Source organism: Apaloderma vittatum, unplaced genomic scaffold (assembly GCF_000703405.1).
Source record: "Apaloderma vittatum isolate BGI_N311 unplaced genomic scaffold, ASM70340v1 scaffold13464, whole genome shotgun sequence".
In the NCBI taxonomy this organism is placed as follows: domain Eukaryota; kingdom Metazoa; phylum Chordata; class Aves; order Trogoniformes; family Trogonidae; genus Apaloderma; species Apaloderma vittatum.
Window position 1 is genome coordinate 6,634 of NW_009712202.1, and position 20,671 is coordinate 27,304.

Below are 20,671 nucleotides of genomic sequence, written 5' to 3' on the forward strand. Positions count from 1 at the left end.
ATTCCCTATATAAAAAGAAAGGGGGAGGGGAGATTGTCTAGGAAGATAATTCAAAGGGCTGCAAAGATGAGGCTCATCAGAAAGCCATGTGTCACCTCTGGGGTTCTGAAAATGCATTTTACCTCATCAGTCTACACATCATAATGTTTCCTGGTTGTAGTAGGATTCCTTTCTTGAATTGCTACTTTGACCAACCATGTTCCAGGAACCCATAGCTGTTTCTTCCATTTCTGCTGCTGCTTTTGTAATGCTTGTTCCGTCACTGAGAGATTACTTGCAGGTGTCTATTAACAACAGAACATAGCTAGCCTCTTAAAGAGAGGCAAAAAGTAAGAGTTTCAACAGAAATCTGCACTCAAATAAGCCTCCAGTGTGTGCACAGGGTTAGGATAGACAGCAGTGATGTGTACACGGAACTGATGTAGGTATCACCAGATTAGCTGATAGTGGATGACCCTCACTTACTGCCAGATACGTCTCGTTTCTACATTTTACAGGATCCATCATTGCGAAGACCGCCTCCTTCTACCTAAACTTCAGCTATTGCAGAGGATTTCCTTCATCCTCACAAAACCTTTCATCAGCTTGAGGTAAAGTAGCTGCAAGGTTACCCCTCAGGGCTGCACACAGACCTGTCCTTTCACCAGAGTTACGCATGAGCACACTCCTTTGCTACTCCTCCATCCTTGCTACGTCTGCTTAAATTTCTGCAGGTGCAATTGCACACACTGCTTAGTCTTTAACGTCCTGTAGCTCTGACCATCTAACCTAGGAGAGCACTTAAGAGAGGACTAACTAGGAGGAACACCTTATCCTCGGTGCAGTTTCCCTTGATCCAGGTCAAACTCCCGCCCCCCCAGCAGGCTGTAGCCTGTGAGGCTCACTCCCTCTGCTGGTGCACCCCAGCCTTAGCTGGGCAAGCTCCAGGAGCAAAGCAAAGGTTAATTCAGTTGGGGCTTTTGGTCAACCTCTTCTAGTGTGAAGGAGTACGGTGTTCCTTATAACTTTTTGTCAATAAACCCGTGCTGTTCAGATCCTGTGCTGTTCAGAGGTTTTCCAATCCCAATGTGCTGTGCTGTCAGTAGTCCAACTGAAAAAAAAAAAGTAAAATCTATCCCTTCAGACTTGATTTGTTAGCCCAGACAAAAAACTACTAGTATAAGCATTTTGGCAGAAGCTTAAAAAGCAGGGTTACTCAGGCCGATACTCACCTATGCTTTTTAAGCAGCTAAGAGAACATGAGCAACATGACTGCAAGTGCAGCCTCGGGACCGGCATGCACAGTTCAGCCATGTCAGGACTTTCAGATCACAGGCAGTGTTCTGCATCCTTGCTGATCTAGAGTGCTGCCTTTCTCTGAAGCACCTGAACATGCACACGCTTCATCTGGACTTCAGCAGGACCACTCCTTTGCTTAAACAGTTTTACCGTATGCTTTGTTGAGAAAGGGCTCAAATGAGTTTAGGGTACTAAGTCACTAGTAGTTCATTCACTGCTTTAGTTCTAGGCTTTAGATGTTAGGAAAAAAGGTCTGCTCCCTTTCTAAATCCTCTCAGATTCAAACCTCCTTCAATGTCAGTGGAGGATCTGTTGTTCTTCACAGTTCTTTGTTATGTTCTTAAAAGGTTTCAGCTATGCCCATATTTAAGATAAGTTCTAAAGACCTAGGACAGCACACTTCAGTACCTAGTGCCTGTAGCCCATCTTTTCGGGGCTACTATACTCCAGTGGGAACTGAATGGATATCTGTAAGCTGTATCATGCACTTGCTGCATACACAGTCACCTCCTCTGGACTTCATGGAAACTGTATACATTCAGCTGAAAGCGGACTGACTGTACAATCACACCACTGGCTGCACACAAACTCACCTGCACGTTGAAATACCAGTTAAAACATCTGATTTCAAGTTCTTGAAAAGGTAGTTTCATTTCTCTAAGCTTGAGATGACTTAATGACATTTTAATGCTTTAACAAAATGCTTTAGGAATAGGAAAATGGTTTAGATGTTTTAAGAAGGCTTTACCACCCTTACACAACCACCAACACATATTCAGGCAGTATTCTTATTACAGGCAGTATTATTATTACACAACCATCAACACATATTCAGGCAGTATTATTTAAAACATTTATTAGTCTTTCATATTACACTGGTCTGGAAAACATATTTAACTGCTATGAATAAGATGTGTATTTAGCCCTAGTCCAGCACAGCACTTTTCAAAACCAAGCACGGGGTTGTCTGAAGTGGTGCAAGTGCTTTGCTGGATCATGACCTTATTCCACAATTCCCACACGTCCTGTTCACTCAGACTAACTAAGGCTTTCAGAACTGCTCCTAGTGTAACTGACTGACAGAGACTCCCCCGTCAACTTAAAATCAGGTAGGATATGTAAGAAAGGTTTCTTACACTGTCTTGGACCTCCCTTCTACCTACTCAGCTTTTAGAGTTATTCCCATTCACTAGAAAAAATCTCCCAGTTGTATAAGCTGGATTTCAAGTTCTATGAAGTACATTTTCCCATCTTTTTCATCTTCATCATTCATTGTACTTTGCTAGTTTTAGCCTAGGTATGATATTCATTGACTGTAGTTCTTGGAATAAGAGTTTACAGGCATAAGGTATGCGCAGAGAAGACACATGGCATGATGATTTGCAGTAGTGGCACCTAGGGAAACAGAAAGAAAGTCAGAGTTAGTGCATAAAGGAAGCTCTGCAGAAAAAAAACCCAAACAGTTGCCACTACCCATTGGTTTTTTGGTCTATTTGCATTTAAACACTGCACTCAGCCCTAGAAAGAGTCAAATGCTCGAGATACATTTTAGCACTGAAGTAAGTCGTAACTTTCAGCCCTTAAATAACCTGACTGAAGGCAATAGGAGCTTAATAAACCGGCACTTTTATTGGAGGCAAATCACGATGCTCAGTAGCTGACAGGACTGACTTCTACTTCACCATTCACATAACTGCCAACACAAATTCAGTACTGTGTAATGAAAGGAGGTGAACAAAGCGAAGTATTTCTGAAAACATAGTTAATGGTCCAGTTTCTGTCTTATACATACGTTACAAAAAAGAATTAGGAAGAAAGAAGGTTCACACATAAGGGTTTTTCCTTGTATCTCAGTAATATCTCTAATATCTCAAATCAGTGCATATTCCAGAAAAGAGGCATCTCTCATCTTACTTCTCTCTCTGTGTGAACGGCTAACGCTTTAGTCAAGGTGGGAAATCAGAAAAAAATGCTTTAACATATTTCATTGCATTCTTTAGTCAAACAATGATCTTAAAATTATTTCCAGTATCAGGACTCAAATTTAGTGGTGCAGCAACTGTTTAAATTACTTAATTTCATACTCTGTGTACACACAAGGGAAATTTAAAAACTTTCTTATAAATACTAGTTTCCAATTTCCTTATTCTCCTGGATATTCTATCTTCTGGTTTTGGAGAGTTAAGAAAGCTAGGCCTTTGCAAACACAGACTAACTCAGCACTACCTAAAAAAGCTCTCTTTTTTTTGCTTCTGTGTTTCAAATTTATATTTCTGGCATAAAATCATAACTGTCTGAAGATCTAATTAAGGAAGAATCAGCAAAATTTCTACATGCTTTTGTAGAATGAGGCTGAGAGTCAACATTTACAACCGAGCCAATGCTTCGTCACTTGTTTCTGTTTCCAGTGAGCTTGACCTAGAGCATGTGGAAGTCAATGGGGACAGGTCCAATGAAGTTGTTTAATGTTAATAAGGTTCTTGGTTATGAGAGTTGGCATTAGTCTTCCACTTACTTTTTCAGACTCTGCTACTTCTCTTTTACTGACATACTTAAAGAGCATGTTGAAGAGCTGGTTATTTTCTCTGAAAATTGTGGTTGCCTTGACCTCTAAATGCATACTTGGGATACTTATTTTTAATTTTTACACCAAGAAAGCTTTCAACTAATAGTACAGAAGCCTTAATTACATTTCTGGAGTTCATGATAAGGAGTGAATCATAGAATCATTTTGGTTCGAAAAGACCCTTAAAATCATCAAGTACAACCATTATCTAACTCCACCAGGCCCACTTCTAAACCATGTCTCTGAGCACTGTATCTAGACGGCTTTTAAACACATCCAAGGATGGTGATTCAACCACTTCCCTGGGCAGCCTGTTCCAGTTTTTGATAACTCTTTTGGTGTAGAAGTTTCTCCTAATGTCTAATCTAAATCCTCCCTAGAATAACTTGAGGCCATTTCCTCTTGTCCTATTGGTTGTAACTTGCGAGAAGAGACTGACACCCACTTCTCTACAACCTCCTTTGAGGTAGCTGTAAAGAGCAGTAAGGTCTCCGCTCAGACTCCTTTTCTTCAGACTAAACAACTCCAGTTCCCTCAGCCGCTCTTCATAAGACTTATTCTCAAGACGCCTCACCACCTTTGCTGCCCCTCTCTGGACCCACTCCAGCACCTCAGTGTCTTTCTTATACTGTGGTGCTCAAAACTGAACATAGCACTCAAGCTCTGGCCTCACCACTGCTGAGCACAGGGGCACGATCTCTACTTCTGCTGGCCACACTATTTCTGATACAGGCCAGGACACCGTTGGCCTTCTTGGCCACCCGGGCACACCACTGGCTCATGTTCAGCCGGCCGCCTATGAACACTTCCAAATCCCTCTCTCCTGGGCAACTTCCCAGCCGCTCCTCCCCAAGCCTGTAGCGCTGCCAGGGGTTCTGACCCAAGTGCAGGACCCAGCACTCGGTCTTGCTGAAAACACATACAATGGGCCTCAACCCATCGATCCAGCCTGTTCAGGTCGCTCTGAAGAGCCTTCCTGCCCTCAAGTAGACTAACACTTCCACCTAACTTGGTGTTATCTGCAAACTTACTGAGGGTGCTCTCAAGCTCCTCATCAAGATCAGTGATAAAGATGTTAAACAGAACTGGCCCCAGCACTGATCCCTGGGGAACACCACTTGTGACGGCCGCCAACCGGATTTAACTACATTCACCATCACTCTCTGGGCCCAGCCATCCAGCCAGGGTTGGATCCAACAGAGTGTACGCCCGTCCAAGCCTTGGACAGCCAATTTCTTCATGAGAATGCTGTGGCAAACAGTATTGAAGGCTTTACTGAAGTCCAGGTAAACAACATCCACATCCTTTCCCTCATCCACTAAGTGGGTCACCGTGTCATAGAAGATCAGGTTTGTTAAGCAGGCCCTGTGCTTCATGAAGTCGTGCTTACTGGGCCTGATCATCTGGTTGTTCTGTAAATGGTGTGCAATGGGACTCAAGACGATTTGTTCCATGACCTTCCCTGGCACCGAGGTCAGACTGACAGGTGCGTAGTTCCCCAGATCCTCCTTCTGGCCCTTCTTGTAGATAGGTGTCACATTTGCTAATCTCCAGTCCACTGAAGCTTCACTTATACACTGTATTTGCCTTAGATTTGTCTAAATCTGATCATAGGCAGTAAGACGGTAATAGACTGAACTAGGTGTTTCCCTGGAACAGGATTCTCTAGTAGATACTGCTACATAGGGGAAACGTTAAAGCTGGGGTGCCTTTAAAACAGAATAGACCTCAGTAGCGGGTTTATAAACACTGCCCTAGTCCGAATGTATAGGAATAGGTACATTTTTAGGGTGGGAGGAAGCCATTTTCCAATGATCAAAGAGCAAGTAATTACTTGCAATAGAGAAAGTCTTGCAAGCGCTGGAAGCCTGATGAGGCACAATCTTCTTCCAGGAGCAGATGTCTGGCATCTAAGTACAGCGGCTAGGGACTGAGAAGCAGAGACTACTAACTACACAGAGGCTCAAAGCTACACCACCCTGGGCCTTCTTTGTGCTTGGATGGGGATCACCAAGAAAGGTTAAGGTGCAGTAAGCACAAAGCTCTGTGAAACAGAGATCATGGAAAATGAATTGCTTGAAAAAACACTTGGTATCTGGACCAGGAACAAAATTTTTCCTTGTGAGTATTTTGAGACTCTAGGGAATAACTTCTCATGTTATTATCAAAAAAGGACGAAATTCTGCTCGTTGTATTCAGTGGAGTCCTGCTCCTGAGCACCTGCACAACAGGAAGGCTGGACAGTTTGCATAAAACTGGTATGTCACAGTAAGTTTCTGCTGTATTTTTTTTTTACAAGGACAAATTCTGCCACTGTCACAACAGTCTCCTTTCTCCAGTGAAAGTACTAGTTCAGGTTTAAACACTTATTTGCTGTTAGTATCTTGCAGAAAAACATATCCAGCGGCTAGTCCCTGTCTGGGAGGAAGGACTAATCTTCGTTAAGACAAGTGCCATTAATGCTAGCTACCAAACAATATGCTTCTAAAAGGCTTCTTGCAGCAGTGTGTTATTAACACCAGAATCACTGAAAAAGCCCATTTGGAAGTTTCTCTTAATGACTTGGTCTCTACTGTGATGCTCGTTATAGGGCCATTTGCTTCAGCTACTGGCAGACATAGTGTTTCACTTAGCAGAAAGTACCTCTTACTGATGACTCTCACACATCAGACAGCTTTTCACAGAATCACATGGCAGGAATGTCTGGCTCTGTCTGAGGGAGTAGTTTCTGTCACAGTTTTTTAGAAAGAGTTACTATACTACAAACTTCAAATTATGAAATACATTAACAACCACTTACAAATAAAATGTAATACTATTTCTAAAGTTCAAATTCCTCATTTTCTTCAGGGTGCCCTCTCTTCCTGTGACCTCTGAAAATCTTCCAGGACTGCTCTGAAAGCCAAGGTCTTATAAAAAAATAATTGAGCTACATTTGCACATGAGTTTTTTTAAGGCAGTGCTTAACAGTTGGAAGCATAGAATGACTAGCCCAACCTGCCTGCAGTGAGCAGGGACATCTTTAACTAGATAAGGTTGCTCAGAGACCGAACAGTGGTGGTTTGACTTAGGGCACACCCTTCCTTTCGGCCACCTTCCTTCGCCTGCTATTCGCACCGCAGTAGTTTCAAGAGACATGGATCAGAAGAAGGCCTCACTTGTTACATAGTGTACACACACTCAAGAAAAACAGGACTCTCAAAAACACTTACCACACAAAAGTCAGTAGGACAATGTCCAACTAGAAAACACTGACCACAGTAGGATGCACAGAGTAGGCCTCATCTCTCCTCTGGATTTCAGACGTGTTTACCTACCTCTGTCTAACTTCTGCTGCTGTTAGCAGACAAACGTGGAGCTTGGTTTCTGGCCAGAAGCCACACGCTTTGTGTGGCTTCAGAAGAAAGGCCTGACCAAAGGCAGATACAGTAGCTGTCGCTTTGACACACTGACAAGCAGAACACACCTTACTTTCCTACTTCGCAGTATCAGGGAAAAACCACTCTTGAAGCACTGAAGTGCATAAAGTCTAATTTCCTGACTCTCCTAATAGATTGATACTGATAACCAAGATGCGGGAAGTTTCCAAAAATGTTCTTTTGAGGTATTCAGAAACTAATCTTTCTCCTCCTCCTTCCAACTCCCCATCTTTCCCTGACAGAAATATTATAGTAACTTGTAACTTGAACTTACACTGTTTATTTCTGTCTCCTTTAGTCACTGCATCCCAGGTCACATTTTTTTTCGCAAAGCTTGCAAGAATGTTTTATCTCAAATATTCCTACTGGTCTCACAAGTCTCTTTTTCTGCCTCCCTAAACCAAAATGAAGCTAAAGCAAAACATTTCCCTCAGCTCTGAAGAACAAAAAAAGAAGTTTCCCTGTCTTTTAGTAATAGTGATGTCATGTGCTACAGGGCTACTTTAAATCTAGCATCTCAAAATTACTGTAGAGAAAATGTGGTTAGAGCAAAGCCCATGGGGTCACACGTGGTGATCTCCACATGGTTTTGACATTTGGTTTTACACTTCCCCTACATGGAAAACCAGTTTGTTTGAGATAAACTCAGTACTGGCTTAGAACCTGGAGTAAGGCAGCAAGACCATTATCTAGTCTAGAGATAAGTTTCTTATGGACAAGGCACCTGGGCAGAAGCCAGATAAATTACCAACCAGAGAGCTGCTTGTCTCCCAGGCTCCAAAACGGGACTGGTACATTTGTCTGATGTTTCAAAGAGCAGCTCCTTGTTTTAAAAGATTACAAAGCAAAAGATGTTTGGGAGTTGTATGCACGTGATTATGAACTCCACAGCTAGAGAATAGGAAGGCAGATGTTGCTTTCTTCTCCCATTCTTCTGTGCCACCTTCTCTTTAGCCTTGCGGGGTTCAACACGTGATTGTACCAGGAAGATTTGTGACTAGCCTAGTAACCTCATTTTCGATGCCAGAAGAGTCGAGCACATTGACACAGCTATTTTCTCCTCTTCAAAAATAGATGATAGGCAGGATTGCATATTGGTTAATCCCCTGCAAGGCTGGGAAGGAAGGCAGCAGACAGAGCAAAGGTAACCACTCCCACAAGCACAGTTGGCTGTGGAAGACAATACCTGTGTTCCCACAAGAGGAGAGACCCCTGGCCCGTCGACTACACACTCACTTCAGTCCTAACTTCAAACATACCATAACAAAGAACCATCCCCTGTCGCAAATTTTCCAAATATCAATTCTGAACATTGACACTGGTTTTGATAAAGGTGTGTGGGATTGTTAATCAGTAAGCACTTTAGAGCTGAGAAGCACTATAACCAAGGGCGAGGTTCTGTTACAGAGATAGGTTTACTCTGTACCACTTTGCTTTATACACCCGAGGTCAAAGGATTTTTTTTTTTTTAAATATGAAACATGCACAAAGTGAGGAAGGGATAAAACTATTTACAAAAAACAACTTACCAGCCAGAGTACCCCAGCAAGCCACACTGTCCACAAACATCCACTTCAAAGGCATCACTTGAAATCATCAGTCTCTCCAACAAAAGCATACTGGCTCCGTAACCTATCAAACAATCCCGTTCCATCTCTCCAAGACGTAAACCACCATCACGCGATCGACCTTCAGTGGGTTGCCTTTGAAATAACAATTTGAAAAAATGCATTAAGTGTTCCAGAACTTACTTTCTACAACTGCAGGTATGCCTGTCTTCAAACTGCAGGCACACTACAGGATCAATGGACAACAGTGTTCTTTCTACAAACCGGAGCTGTTGGTCTCATAAAGGTGCTACTCAAGTTGAAGCATTTCATCTTTGGAACCATATCATATTGCTAGTGCAGGAACATAAGTGGCAACTGCAGCATCAGGCCACAGCTCTTCAGCTCACAGAATGTAGTTAAGTGAAACCGAAAAGAGACCAGACAGTATCCAAGACAATCTGGACAGAGGTTTAGTACTCTTTTTTGATGAGACATTCATTATAGTTTGTAGCTAACTAAATAAAACAATATTCAGCAGCTAATGAATAGATAATCAAGCTAATGTTTCAGCTGAACTACAGCTAAGACTGAATTCTTAAAATAAAACTACTTTTGATCTGGGAGAGAACACCAAAACAAAGTAGCTAACCGCTTTGACATTTATTACTGTTGACTTATGGCATGCCCCTCCTTTCAGCCAAACACTAAGCTGTTATTGGTTTATTACCAACCCATTATTTAAATCTTACTTTTTAAAAAAAACCAAATACATTTATCTAGTTTATTTTCTTCATGCCTGATGGTTAATAGACTAATTTTGTATTGTATAGGTTCCTCAACACAACTCAAACTCTCATTTTTTTGTCTGGAAAAAACTTCCTGTCCCCATGGTGCTAGAAGAAAATTTTAACAAAGCAATGTAAGTATGTGCCAAAGATTTTGAGGTAAAAAGTCAAGACACAATACAATATTTAACATTATGACTGATTAAACCAATTTCTTTTTGGGTGGACACAGCTAAAGCTTTTAAGCTCTTGTCATGCCACAATTTCATACAGTATCAGTTCTACTCTCGTGTAGTAGCATAAGGCTGTAGTGTATAAGTTGCAAATAGTAGGGTGAACTATGAAGCAAACCCAATCTTAAAATCCTGAAGCACTAACACATTGCATGCATTTTATTAAATATTTGCATCTTAGGATATTTCTTCTCTATCAGAAAAGAGAAGGAATTAAAAAAAATGCTACTGTCAATCATAAGACGCTTCAATGCTTGGTGTAACCCCATGATTATGTGCTGTTTCTGATATCTGCAGCAGCGTAATCCACCTAGAATATCCAATGACAGATCCGTCCCATAACTTCTGAAGTGTGTTTTGTTTATATTATTTCAAACAAAAAAAGTTCTGAAGCATACTAAAGATATTAAAAATAAGGTTTTGCCAACTTACTGCAACTCAAAAGATTTATAAAAGCATTCAACATCTAATACTCTTTTGTTACAAGCGTAAAATATATACCTAATTACTAGACCAAAACATCTTTGAAAGATGCAAGTTGTATTTGTTTTTAGGGGGAAGTAGTTCCCTTACTCTGACCACACTGGAACTTAAAACTAATCTGCTTGTAATTCAAATTGTTCTTTTCATTCACATAACCTTCTATTTTTCCCCACTGTTGGGAGAATGGACAGAAGTTGTTTACATCCTGATTAAACTCCCTTAGGGCCCCCTCCCCAGATGATGGCACCATCACTGTTCAGACACTGTTTTAAAGGACTAACCCTGCAGTGCATGCAGTTTCTCTTCTCAAGTCCCAAGAGGCAGATTTTAAAGGCAGTTGGGGCCTCTAGGCATTTGCAAAGACACCGACATTTGCTGCGGTGCTACAAGTGTCCCAGTTCCTTTCACCAACTGACTTTCGTAACACTAGTCAGTGCACAAGCCTGCTTTTAAAAGTTTCACCAGGTGCTGTTCCACAGGAGAAAATGATAAAATGGCTTTATAAATGTGGGCCCTAGTAAAGTCTCAATCCAGTTAAGGGAGGATAAAACTCTTGAAAAATGATGGGGTCTCAACTCCAGCCCTTTAGATGTTGATATGCTGAGAGTCTTCCAACAGATACAAGATGAAGATTTCTAAGGCAGGTGAAATCACATTTAAAATGACCTCATTGAAAAATAAAACAAATAAAATCCTCTCTCCCTAAAATGTAGTTTTCTAAAGTACCAAAAATTTCAATATTGAGAACGGGCCTTTGAAAAAAGTTTGTCTTATGCCACCTAAGTCTCTCAGAATTTTTTCTTCTGGTTCACATGAGTTTGAAAATTTATCACACCAAAGGCTGTTTAAAATGTTAAAACAGTATTTATAAAGCATTTGTGCTTCCCCTTTCCTGCTATACACACAGGTACACTGCAGCTGTTGCCCTGGGCAACTACTGCCATTCTTTATTCTAAATACAACATTCTGAAAACAAAGCAGAATCTTAAAAATAACATTGGGAATGTCACAAAAAAAGAGATATTTTTCATATTTAAAAAAAGAAAGTAAGTTCTTGAAATTCTCAAATGCTAAATAAAATGCAGTGACTCTGAATTAAATAAGGCCAGGTGGTCTTCATACTATTTAACTGCTGCATTTAAAAAAGCATAAAACAATTAACTTCAGTGGTTTTAAGCACATTAAGAATTTATTGGCACTAATTCGTCATTTTCTGGAAGAGCACTGCGTTCAGCTTTAAGACCCTGTTGCTTGTTGCGTTGGCCAGTGGGGGGGAAACAAGTCGAGGCCCATGAATAGGACTAGGCCTGGTAGGTCTCAGCAGACCTCCCTTGTGCCTGTTACACAAAACCAGTGGCTAAAGGGAAGCAGGAGCTGTCGGCTGAAACACTGATCTCCAAGAAGGGGAGTATTACCTAGAAAAACCCTGCCTGAAAGAGCAGGCTGTGCCGTACTCCCACAGCCCCAGAAAGGAGCCCTGACCAGCGTCATCACGTTCCTTGTGGCGTAACAGGAACTAGCATGTCTGGTAAGTTCACAAGACACGCTGGTGGCAGCTCTGACAACGTCCATCAAAACAACTATGCTCGCAGAAAGCATGTACTGATCTCTTGTAAGGAAAACTAAAAGATTTAGCAGGACTGGGTATCTAGGCAACACCATATACAGAACTATGTTTTAAATTAATTGTCAACCACTCATGGCAAAATAAATTAAGGACTGCATTTCATTTAACAAATACCAGTTCAGCATCCCGGTGGTTTTTGACTGTGCTGACAAAGAGTGCTGCTTTGTAATTCTACAAAGTCCTGTTTTAATCACAGTAATATCTAGAATCTCTGATGTTCAGGAAACTCAAGCCTTCTGTCTTGCTTCAGATGGAAATATAGTTTTGTTTTGTCAGTTAAGATATATTTGATACATAAAATATGCATTTCAAGACAATAAGAGCTAAATTCCACGTTGGAAGCTGTTATGGAATTACTTTTAAAAGCAAAAAACAATGTTGGAGGCAATCTACTCTCCATGAAGTGCAATGGATGATAAAACAATAGTTGAGTATGAAAGCTGGCAAAGCAGACCCTTTCAGCAGAAGCAATGGCAATAACAAAAGTTTAATTAGTTGAGGAGAAAAAAGAAAATTCCTAAAAGACTAATCAAGAGGCAGTATAAACTGAACATCCACTAGCTTTCCTGAAAGTCGAATAAAGAGCCCTAGCCACGTAGCATGATGCTACTGACTGAACAAAGAATTCAAAGAAAGTAAGAGGTGAAGGAAATCACATCACCTTCATCTTCACATGTAAATATTACCTTGACTTGAGATTTAGGTTTCCTTTAAATTCAGTATCTCTAAACAGCTGAGAAGTTGAGGAGACAATACAAAAATCGGTCAAGGGATTTGGGTAAGCTAGGAGCTCCAGTAAACCAACTGTGTGCACTGTTAGCTAAGACAGCGAGTTTTCATTTTCACGTGGAACACTAATACTGTGACTAACATGCTGAAGAACAGAAAACGGAGCAGACAGCCCATTATTTGGGAATATCACTTAGGTTCATATAGGGAAGCAGCTGTGGTAGGAAATAATGGTTATGCTACACTTGTTCTTCTTAATGTGGTTGGCAAAAAAGTTCAGCCAAGTGTTACAAAAACTTCTTGCGATCTCTCTCCCAGTTCAGCTGCTGATATTCACTTCCATGGAAAGTGTGAGAAAACTGCAGTTTGTTCTAGAGACAGCATGAGGTTAGAAAGCCAAAATGCAATGAAAATCAGAAGAGAAAGATACTGTTGTATCAGGTAGAGCAGAGACCTGGCCCTCCACTGTCTGCCAGCACATGGACAGGCAGTAGTTGTAGGTATTAAGAGGACAAACTTGGTAGCTTGTGGTGCAGTCGGGCAAGGCAAGAGAAGTGGGTCAGCACATCACAAGAGGTACAAAAATAAATTAAGAATTAAAGAATATGAGTCACAGTTGTTACAGGGAAGAGTAAGGGCACGAAAGACATGACTTTGTGACTGCATCTCAAAAATAGTACTGAAGGGACTTTTCAAACGAAGCAAGTGACATATAAATGACATAAATGATATGGCAAAAGACATATGGAATAATCTTTGCTAAAATATTCAAGACTAGCTGGGAATTAACTTTCTAGCAAGATTTAGCAAATAAATCTACTGTGATCGAGAGATGTGAACTAAATGATCCTCTAGAAGCCTCCTCAGAGCAAAGCCTGTGCCACTGAACTGTTTCTTGTGAGCCAGGAATATCAACAATTTAACATGTGAGTGCAAGCAGCCATAGAGCTTGGCTTTAAGGAGAAAAAGTAAGTAACATCAGTGAAAGCAGGGTGCTTCAAATTCCCCAAAGGTCCAGATAATATAAGCCCACCTCCAGGGACTTATAGTACCTATTACTCAGAGTAGATCTACTTGATTTCAAAATCTGACACCAGAAGACACCGACATGGTAATTAACCTTTTTGTTGTAGAGAAAACTGAGTTCAGGCTTAGTGCGGCAATCACAGCTGCAAAGAAACTGAGTATGTATCTTCAACCAGGCAATTAAAAATGGAAATTTACTCTTGGCATCTCTGTAACTTTTGCAATTTATTAGTGCGAAAGTGCTATTCTCCTGGACAGTGCTAAATAGTAACTGTGGACAACATATATACAACCCTAAATTCAGTTTTAGAGTTGAATGGAAGAGCCTGTAAGGCAAAGTGCAGTGTATCAGGATGCAAAGAACAAAAAAAATGCTCCTAAAATACCTACAATATGGGCAATCTGAGAGGAAAGGGCCACACTGTGCACTGTGCAGATGGTATTTTTACCAACTGCTAAGAAGCCTAAAAAGAAAGTCAGTTTTGGACCAAAAAGAGTACAACTGGACATTCAGAACAACCTCCTGCCACAGTCTACTGTGAGAGCTTTTAGCCTGTAACAGTGTATTGACAGGTAATAGCATTTTTTTTTAAAAAAAAAAAAAAGTAAGCAAACTTTGTTTTACATTCATCAGTCAACTGGGCACACTTCCAAATGTAGACAAGAATTTTGTGCTTAGGCTGTAACAATACCTGGTGAGCACTGCTCTGGGTCCTCGAGCTCTTGCATGCATTTTATCCAACACCATGTGCTTTAGTTTCTGGTAATACACAGGGCCAAAATAGATATAAGCTTCCAAAGGTTCCCTGAAGGAATAAAAACCAAACCAGAATCAATATTCACAGTTAGCACAGACTTATGTTAAGAGACACAAGAGTGTTGTGTACAGGAGGAATTTGAAAAAATTTGGGAATCATGAGTTCTAGAAAAACGTCTTTGTGCTTTCAGGGCAATCAGTCTGGAAACCCCACAGGGAACCCTTCTGACCACACTTCCAGCACCACACACTGCAGCATCCACCCCAGTGAGGAAGAAGCTCTCGAACTCTGGCCCCGCAGACATGCTGCTAGAGCTAAGCCCACATTAAGTCCTTCCTCTGCCTGTGCAGGAGTGTTTCAACAGTGTCATCAGTGGCCGACACAAGACTAAACTTGCCAGACCACTTCGAAGCACAACCCAAGACCCAGCTGGGTGAAAGCCCTCCATGAGCAGATGTGCATCAGCACGGCTGTGCTGGCATAGAATCATAAAGGTTGGAAAAGACCTCTAAGATCATCAAGTCCAACCGTCAACCCAATGCTACCATGACCACTGCTTTGCAGCTGTACCCGTAGGACAAGCACCACTGCCCTGGCTGGCACTGGGGGCTCAGATGAGCTGGGTAAAAGGGCTCTTGAGAACTGTATTCAGGCACTTGCATCAGCTTGGGAACATCTGTAAGCAGGACAGAGGGCATTGCTCCATTCTACAAGCTGGATTCCTGCGTTTAAAACACTGCCAACTGTAAGAACAGCACAAGGGCCTCAAGATCAGAAAGCAATAGTTGAAATCACTCAGTCATTTCCCAGCTACCACCTTCAGAACTAAGAACAACCACATTTAAGACAAACTCAGCACCACCACTGACTTATTTTTAAAAAAATAGATGTGCAATGTAAAATCATGCAGAAGAAAACAGTACTGCACCTCCCATTCAGAGTCATTACTGACACGATTCAGGGTTATTCTAAAAGCTGCCTATTGAGGAAAATACTAAAACTTAACTAGACATTTGGAATTCGCAAATTTCCACATTGTTATGAAATCTGCCTTCCAACTTCATAACAAATAGATTAAGCATGTGAAATTTGCTTGGAAGAATATCAGTATCATAAAGTCTCTAAAAAGGGTACTACAAAGCTCAAGTTTGGGGACGTGAGATTTGTAGAGCCAGAGGATTTCACTCTCCCTAGAAAACAAAATTAGTCAGACTTCTTAAAAGTTATCATGATGTATCAGCAGAAGGTGTTTCAAACACCAGGATGCTTGATACACAATTTATGAAATATGGAGTGGGTAAGGAAAACAAAATCATCTCTCTGAAACAGAAAAAGAAACAACATATGGAATAAGTTGGTAGGAAAAACAATTAAAATACAAAAGTATTGGAAAAAAAACAACTTACAAAAGAGACCTAAACTTGTTCCTTGAGAAGAAAGGACTGGGAGGATAATGAAAATAGCAGGAAGGTAGGATTAAGATACATTTTGGAAGGCCAGGCATGTGAAGCCATATGGCCTTTTCCTGTTCCTAAACTATCTTACGTTCTTTGAACTCTGCGTCTCAGAAGCCAGTCCGATCAACACAGCAGGAAGTTTGCAGATTAGAGTATTATGCCAGACTGAATCATTGTGTAATCAAAAGAAAAAAAAAAAGAAAAAAAAAAGAGCACACACAAAATATTCCCAAGGAACAGACACCTGCCTCCAAATCCATATTTTACAGTCCTATTACAGTCAATATGAAAATGCTTATCTGATTCCAGGCACATGTAAGATTTTCTGCCAACAGAAAGCTGAAATTTCTTACCATCTCTTAGAAAGAAAACCTTGATTTTACCTTTTTTGTCACGCAGTAGAAATTGGTAAATTTTCATACGCGCTACAAAGGCCATTCACATTACAGCCACACAAATACTAGTAATTCTTAAAACATGGAACTCCCAAAATGCTTCTAAGAAACAACTGTTCTTTACTCCCTCTGGCTCCACCTCACAGAGCAGTCAGCAAGTAAGAGACAGTTCTTAAGCTCTGAGACACAAGAAGACTTTTCAGATGTGTCTCAATAGGATTTCCCCACTCCAATGAAACACCTAAATCTATACAGCAGATTCTTACCCAGTGATACCAGATGTTACGTAGTCCTTCCCTAGGTAGTTATAACCATGGCGAATTAGATCTTCACACACATCCTTAACTTTACTGCCTCCAAAAGCTGTTCCATAGTGAAATCTGCCATCGAGGACCCCAGCTTTTCCAGCCAGGAGTTCAATTAACTTTCCTACCTGTGCAAAGAAAAGCAGAGTTAACAGCCTGCTTACTAGTACAGGCATATTGCTGGATTGGTCACAGTGTACATCAGCCAGGCAAAGTGTTCGAGAGGGCAGCCTGGGTTATGGCGTGCAATGAGAGGAGTGGAAGAATCTCAAGAAAACAAAGTAATCCTGTGTGAAGGGGAGAAAACAACACTCATTGCAGGGTCTGGGAACACCTTTAAGGTTCAGAGCCAGGCAACTCCATTTTTTCCAGTTGTCTGGAAAATGAGCAGGATCCAGCACGGCCCTCTGCTCTAGGAAACAGCCTCAGAGATCGACACGCTACAGTGCCGCAGGGGGAACAGAAGGGAAGAAGCTAACAAAGAAAGAAAGATCAGAGGCTGTGCGAAGTTATCAGTGGAGGACTCACAGAAAGGCCGGGCTCTGCGGTATTTCGTGTGACCCTGCAGCACAGGTGCAAGGCTCGCACCAGTTCCAGAGAGGCATGTGCAATGCAAGTAGTTATACAGGTGTGGAAAGTGACACTCCTCTCCAACCTTCACCTCACAGTCTGCGCCAGCCGACTTAGCGGGTGTAGGCAACAGAGAAAGAAGGCGGAGAATAAGAATTTTTAGACAGAAAGCGTGCAAGTGAGGTATTCAGTTGTTCTCCTATTAGCCTGATACAGAACAAAATGAGAATGATGCGCAAAGAGCCCACATTCCTATCCCTTTTACAGCAGGATGTTTCAAAACATGCAAAACACAGGGCTGAACACTTATAGGAGAGCAAGCGCGTGGCTTGATGACTACAGAATATTCTCAGTGAAACCGTGTTTCAAACTCTTTCTTTTGTTTCTTACGGCTAATCCACTTCACTTTCGCTATCGGGGGACTCTGTCTCTTTAATCGTAACCACAGCCACTAACCGTCATACGCGATGGGAAGCCATGAGGGTTCATTATGATATCTGGACAGATTCCTGTATCGCAAAATGGCATGTCTTCCTGAGGAACAATCAGTCCACACACCCCTGCAGAAGAGAAAACATTTCAATTCACCAACAGCAAACCACCAGCAGGGCTGACGCTCATCACCAGATTTTCTTTAGTGTTTTCCTCCTCCACTCTTTCTCATGGATCACTTCTTACCCAGATTCATTACCATGACCAGCGCTCACAACCTGCAGGCTAGAAGAGAGCCCTTGTGACAGGACTGGCAAAATTAGCATACCCTTACATAATGTTCCCAGTGATTTGTGAGTTAGCAAATTAGGGAAGAAAGTTTTAGATACAGTTTTCAGAGGCAACCAGAAACTTCTGACCAGTCAGACTGGAATATCTCATGGGAGACCTAGTTTTTAAAGTCGATGCTATAATTTTGTGTAAAAAAACAATAAAAATTAGGCCTCTTACAGTATCTCTTTAGACATTTATTATCGATTTGAAATTTGTTTATCATATATATCTTTGCTAAATACTGTGAATAAAACCAAACCAAACCAGGGCTTTCACAGAGACTGAGAGGAGATAAGTAGGGGAAAGTAAAGTAAAATTAAAAAAGAAAAAGATTTTTTCAGGTAGCATTCATTTGCTGAGCAAAGACTGCTTTCGACGAATTACAAAGTACAATCCACTCCTTGGACTGCTTGTATTTTGTCAGTCCAAACACAAACTGTACCTTTAAAAGTTTTTTCAGCCTCCATCAGTATTGGATTAAAAACAAGCACACTCCCCCAAACTCTAAAACTATTTGGGCAAGATTAAACAGAAACCTAAAAACTCATTTGAAATAGACTATCACACATCCCAAAATTTCCCTTCCAACCCTTACAACTGTTTCCACAGTGAATTTGGCAGATCAAAACACTGCAGCTAGAAATAACCAAAAGATCTAACATTCAAATTCAGGTGCTAAAACGCAGCTGCTTAAGCCCATGCTCCTTTGAACCAAAGCTACTGTTTCAGTTGGACAATTTCTTCCAGAAGCCCTTAGAGCTGAAAAAGTCTGCAAGCTATTTGAGATCAGTCTGCTGCAACTGCCAGAGCGTGCTTTGGGAGCAGTCCTGAGGTGGAGGGGGCTTCTGGAAGACTGAGGGTGCTGGTTACATCCCTAAAAAGGCATCTCCCGAGCAGCCAGTTCACAGGGGGATATTGGCGTCTGCTCAGGAGGGAGCTCCTCATCCGCTGTCCAAGCAAGACAGCGATAGGTGTACGGGACAGTAGTTAATGCAATGAGAATGGTAAGTGTGGGGGAAGGGAGCAGGAATAAAAAAGGATTGGAACGTCTGGGGCAAGGGGTGTGTGCGTGTGTTGTATTTAGTTTTTAAACCTACTGAAACTAGTTTTCATTGTTCTATTATGATAAATCAATAACATCCTTCTACTCCTCAAAGCCAGGCAGTGATCGTTTGCTGAAAATGAAATAAAAGACAACCCGCTATCTCTTGTGCGCACAGCTTTTTTATCCTAAACTTGTATTCATAAATACTTTGTTACAGACGTGTTACGGCCCGTACTTTTTGCCTTATTCGCATTTACTGCTAAGAAAGCATTAGGCTGCATCTGGACATCACAGCACCTGTAAGCCAAAAATTAAATCTTAGCTAACTTAAAATTACTTTAGGCTCTGAAAACCTTTTATATGCCAAGCTGGTTCCCATAGCAGACAGCCACTGTGTTGTTTGTTTTGTGTGAAAGTGAATGATAAAAGATCCATGAAATCGACACAGAAAGGCAGAACAGCAGAAAGAACTGAGGGCTCTCCATCATAGCGGCTTCTACCCTCCGCTGACTTGTATAACAATGGGACCTACACACCCAACTGCAGATCTAACACAGCTGTGCATTTCATTAGATGAAGAGCACTAGTGACACAAGTAAATAATTAACTTATTCTGGTCCGCTGACTGTGGTTATGAGACCAGTCATAGCTGACAGATTTTAATACAAGTTAACACAAAGGCAGCATAATGAGCTTAGAAGTTAAAAACAAAATATTTAGACAGAATCCAGCAATGTGAAGCTCACTAGGCCATTTATAAAGTTCGTCTTTTACAGAAGGGAAAGAAAAAAAAAGAGAAAGCTATAAACCCTCAGTTCTAAGTTTCTTTTTTAAGAAGCTTCTTTTTTTAAGAAGTCAGTGAGTTTGTAACAGATCTATAGCATGTCCATGTTTTAGAGAACAGTACAGAGAGAAGCTTTTTCCCCTATTCCATTTTACAAAAGTTCATTCTTTCTCACAAAAAACTTTAAAAAAGTTGAAAGATACCTTTCCTACACACAACACTACTTCTAAAAGCAAGCAACTGCAATTCATTTCAAAACGTAAACCTGATTTTATACTGAAATCACTTGCCTTTGCAAGCTCTTTAAGAGCCTGATGCTTGCAGGCCTGCGTTTGGTCTCTTTTTCATGCCCAGCTGCTGATTGCAGCAGGGCAGCGAAAGGCAAGCCAAGCAGTTCTGCTTTGTCCAGCAAAGCAGAAAAAAGTGATCAAGTGAATTAATCCATGTGAGTGGAATTATCACTTGTGACTAATAAAACCAGTAAATGGCTAATAAACCAGTAAAGGAGAAAAAAGGCTGGATTTAAGAGAACCTCGAGTTCCAAATGCTGCTTTGCACTTCACAACTGAGTGGCCCAACTATTCCCCATACAATATTCATAAACAGGACACACTCAGACTGGTAGGTAACTTTGCTCTGCGGCACTTATAAGTTGTAACATTTCCTAACTGTTACTCATTTAGACATCGCATGAAAATTGACCCCCAGCATTCATACAAGATGTACGCAATAATTTGGTTTCATTCACTTCTCTTTCTCTCACAGTTTTCATATGCTGCATTTGAAACTTAGCAATACAATTTCAGACGAAATGCTGTGCTGTGATGGGTCTAAATCTGCTCTCACCTCTATACTCTGGGGTTCCCATCTAGAACCATAATCAAAAATCAACAACC

General features: G+C 41.1%; 1 protein-coding gene across 1 annotated transcript; it reads right to left on the reverse strand.

The window, feature by feature from the left end:
* Positions 1-2,269: 2,269 nt before the first annotated feature.
* On the reverse strand, positions 2,270-17,677 carry LOC104272806 (DNA-directed RNA polymerase III subunit RPC2-like). Its single transcript, XM_009867901.1, has 5 exons — positions 17,638-17,677; positions 16,573-16,739; positions 14,389-14,502; positions 8,793-8,966; positions 2,270-2,673 (listed from the first exon to the last, which is right to left on the reverse strand). The coding sequence occupies exons 1-5, from the start codon at positions 17,668-17,670 to the stop codon at positions 2,544-2,546; spliced, it is 618 nt and encodes a 205-aa protein (XP_009866203.1). The 5' UTR covers positions 17,671-17,677; the 3' UTR covers positions 2,270-2,543.
* Between the last annotated feature and the right edge of the window lie 2,994 nt (positions 17,678-20,671).

Excerpts from the sequence above, each read along its gene's own strand:
- LOC104272806 (XM_009867901.1), bottom strand. The coding sequence starts at position 17,670 with ATGAACCCTCATGGCTTCCCATCGCGTATGACG. Across the intron at positions 8,967-14,388 it reads CCCAGAGCAGTGCTCACCAG|GCAACCCACTGAAGGTCGAT; the intron begins GTATTGTTACAG and ends GTTATTTCAAAG. Across the intron at positions 2,674-8,792 it reads TTGCTGGGGTACTCTGGCTG|GTGCCACTACTGCAAATCAT; the intron begins GTAAGTTGTTTT and ends CTGTTTCCCTAG.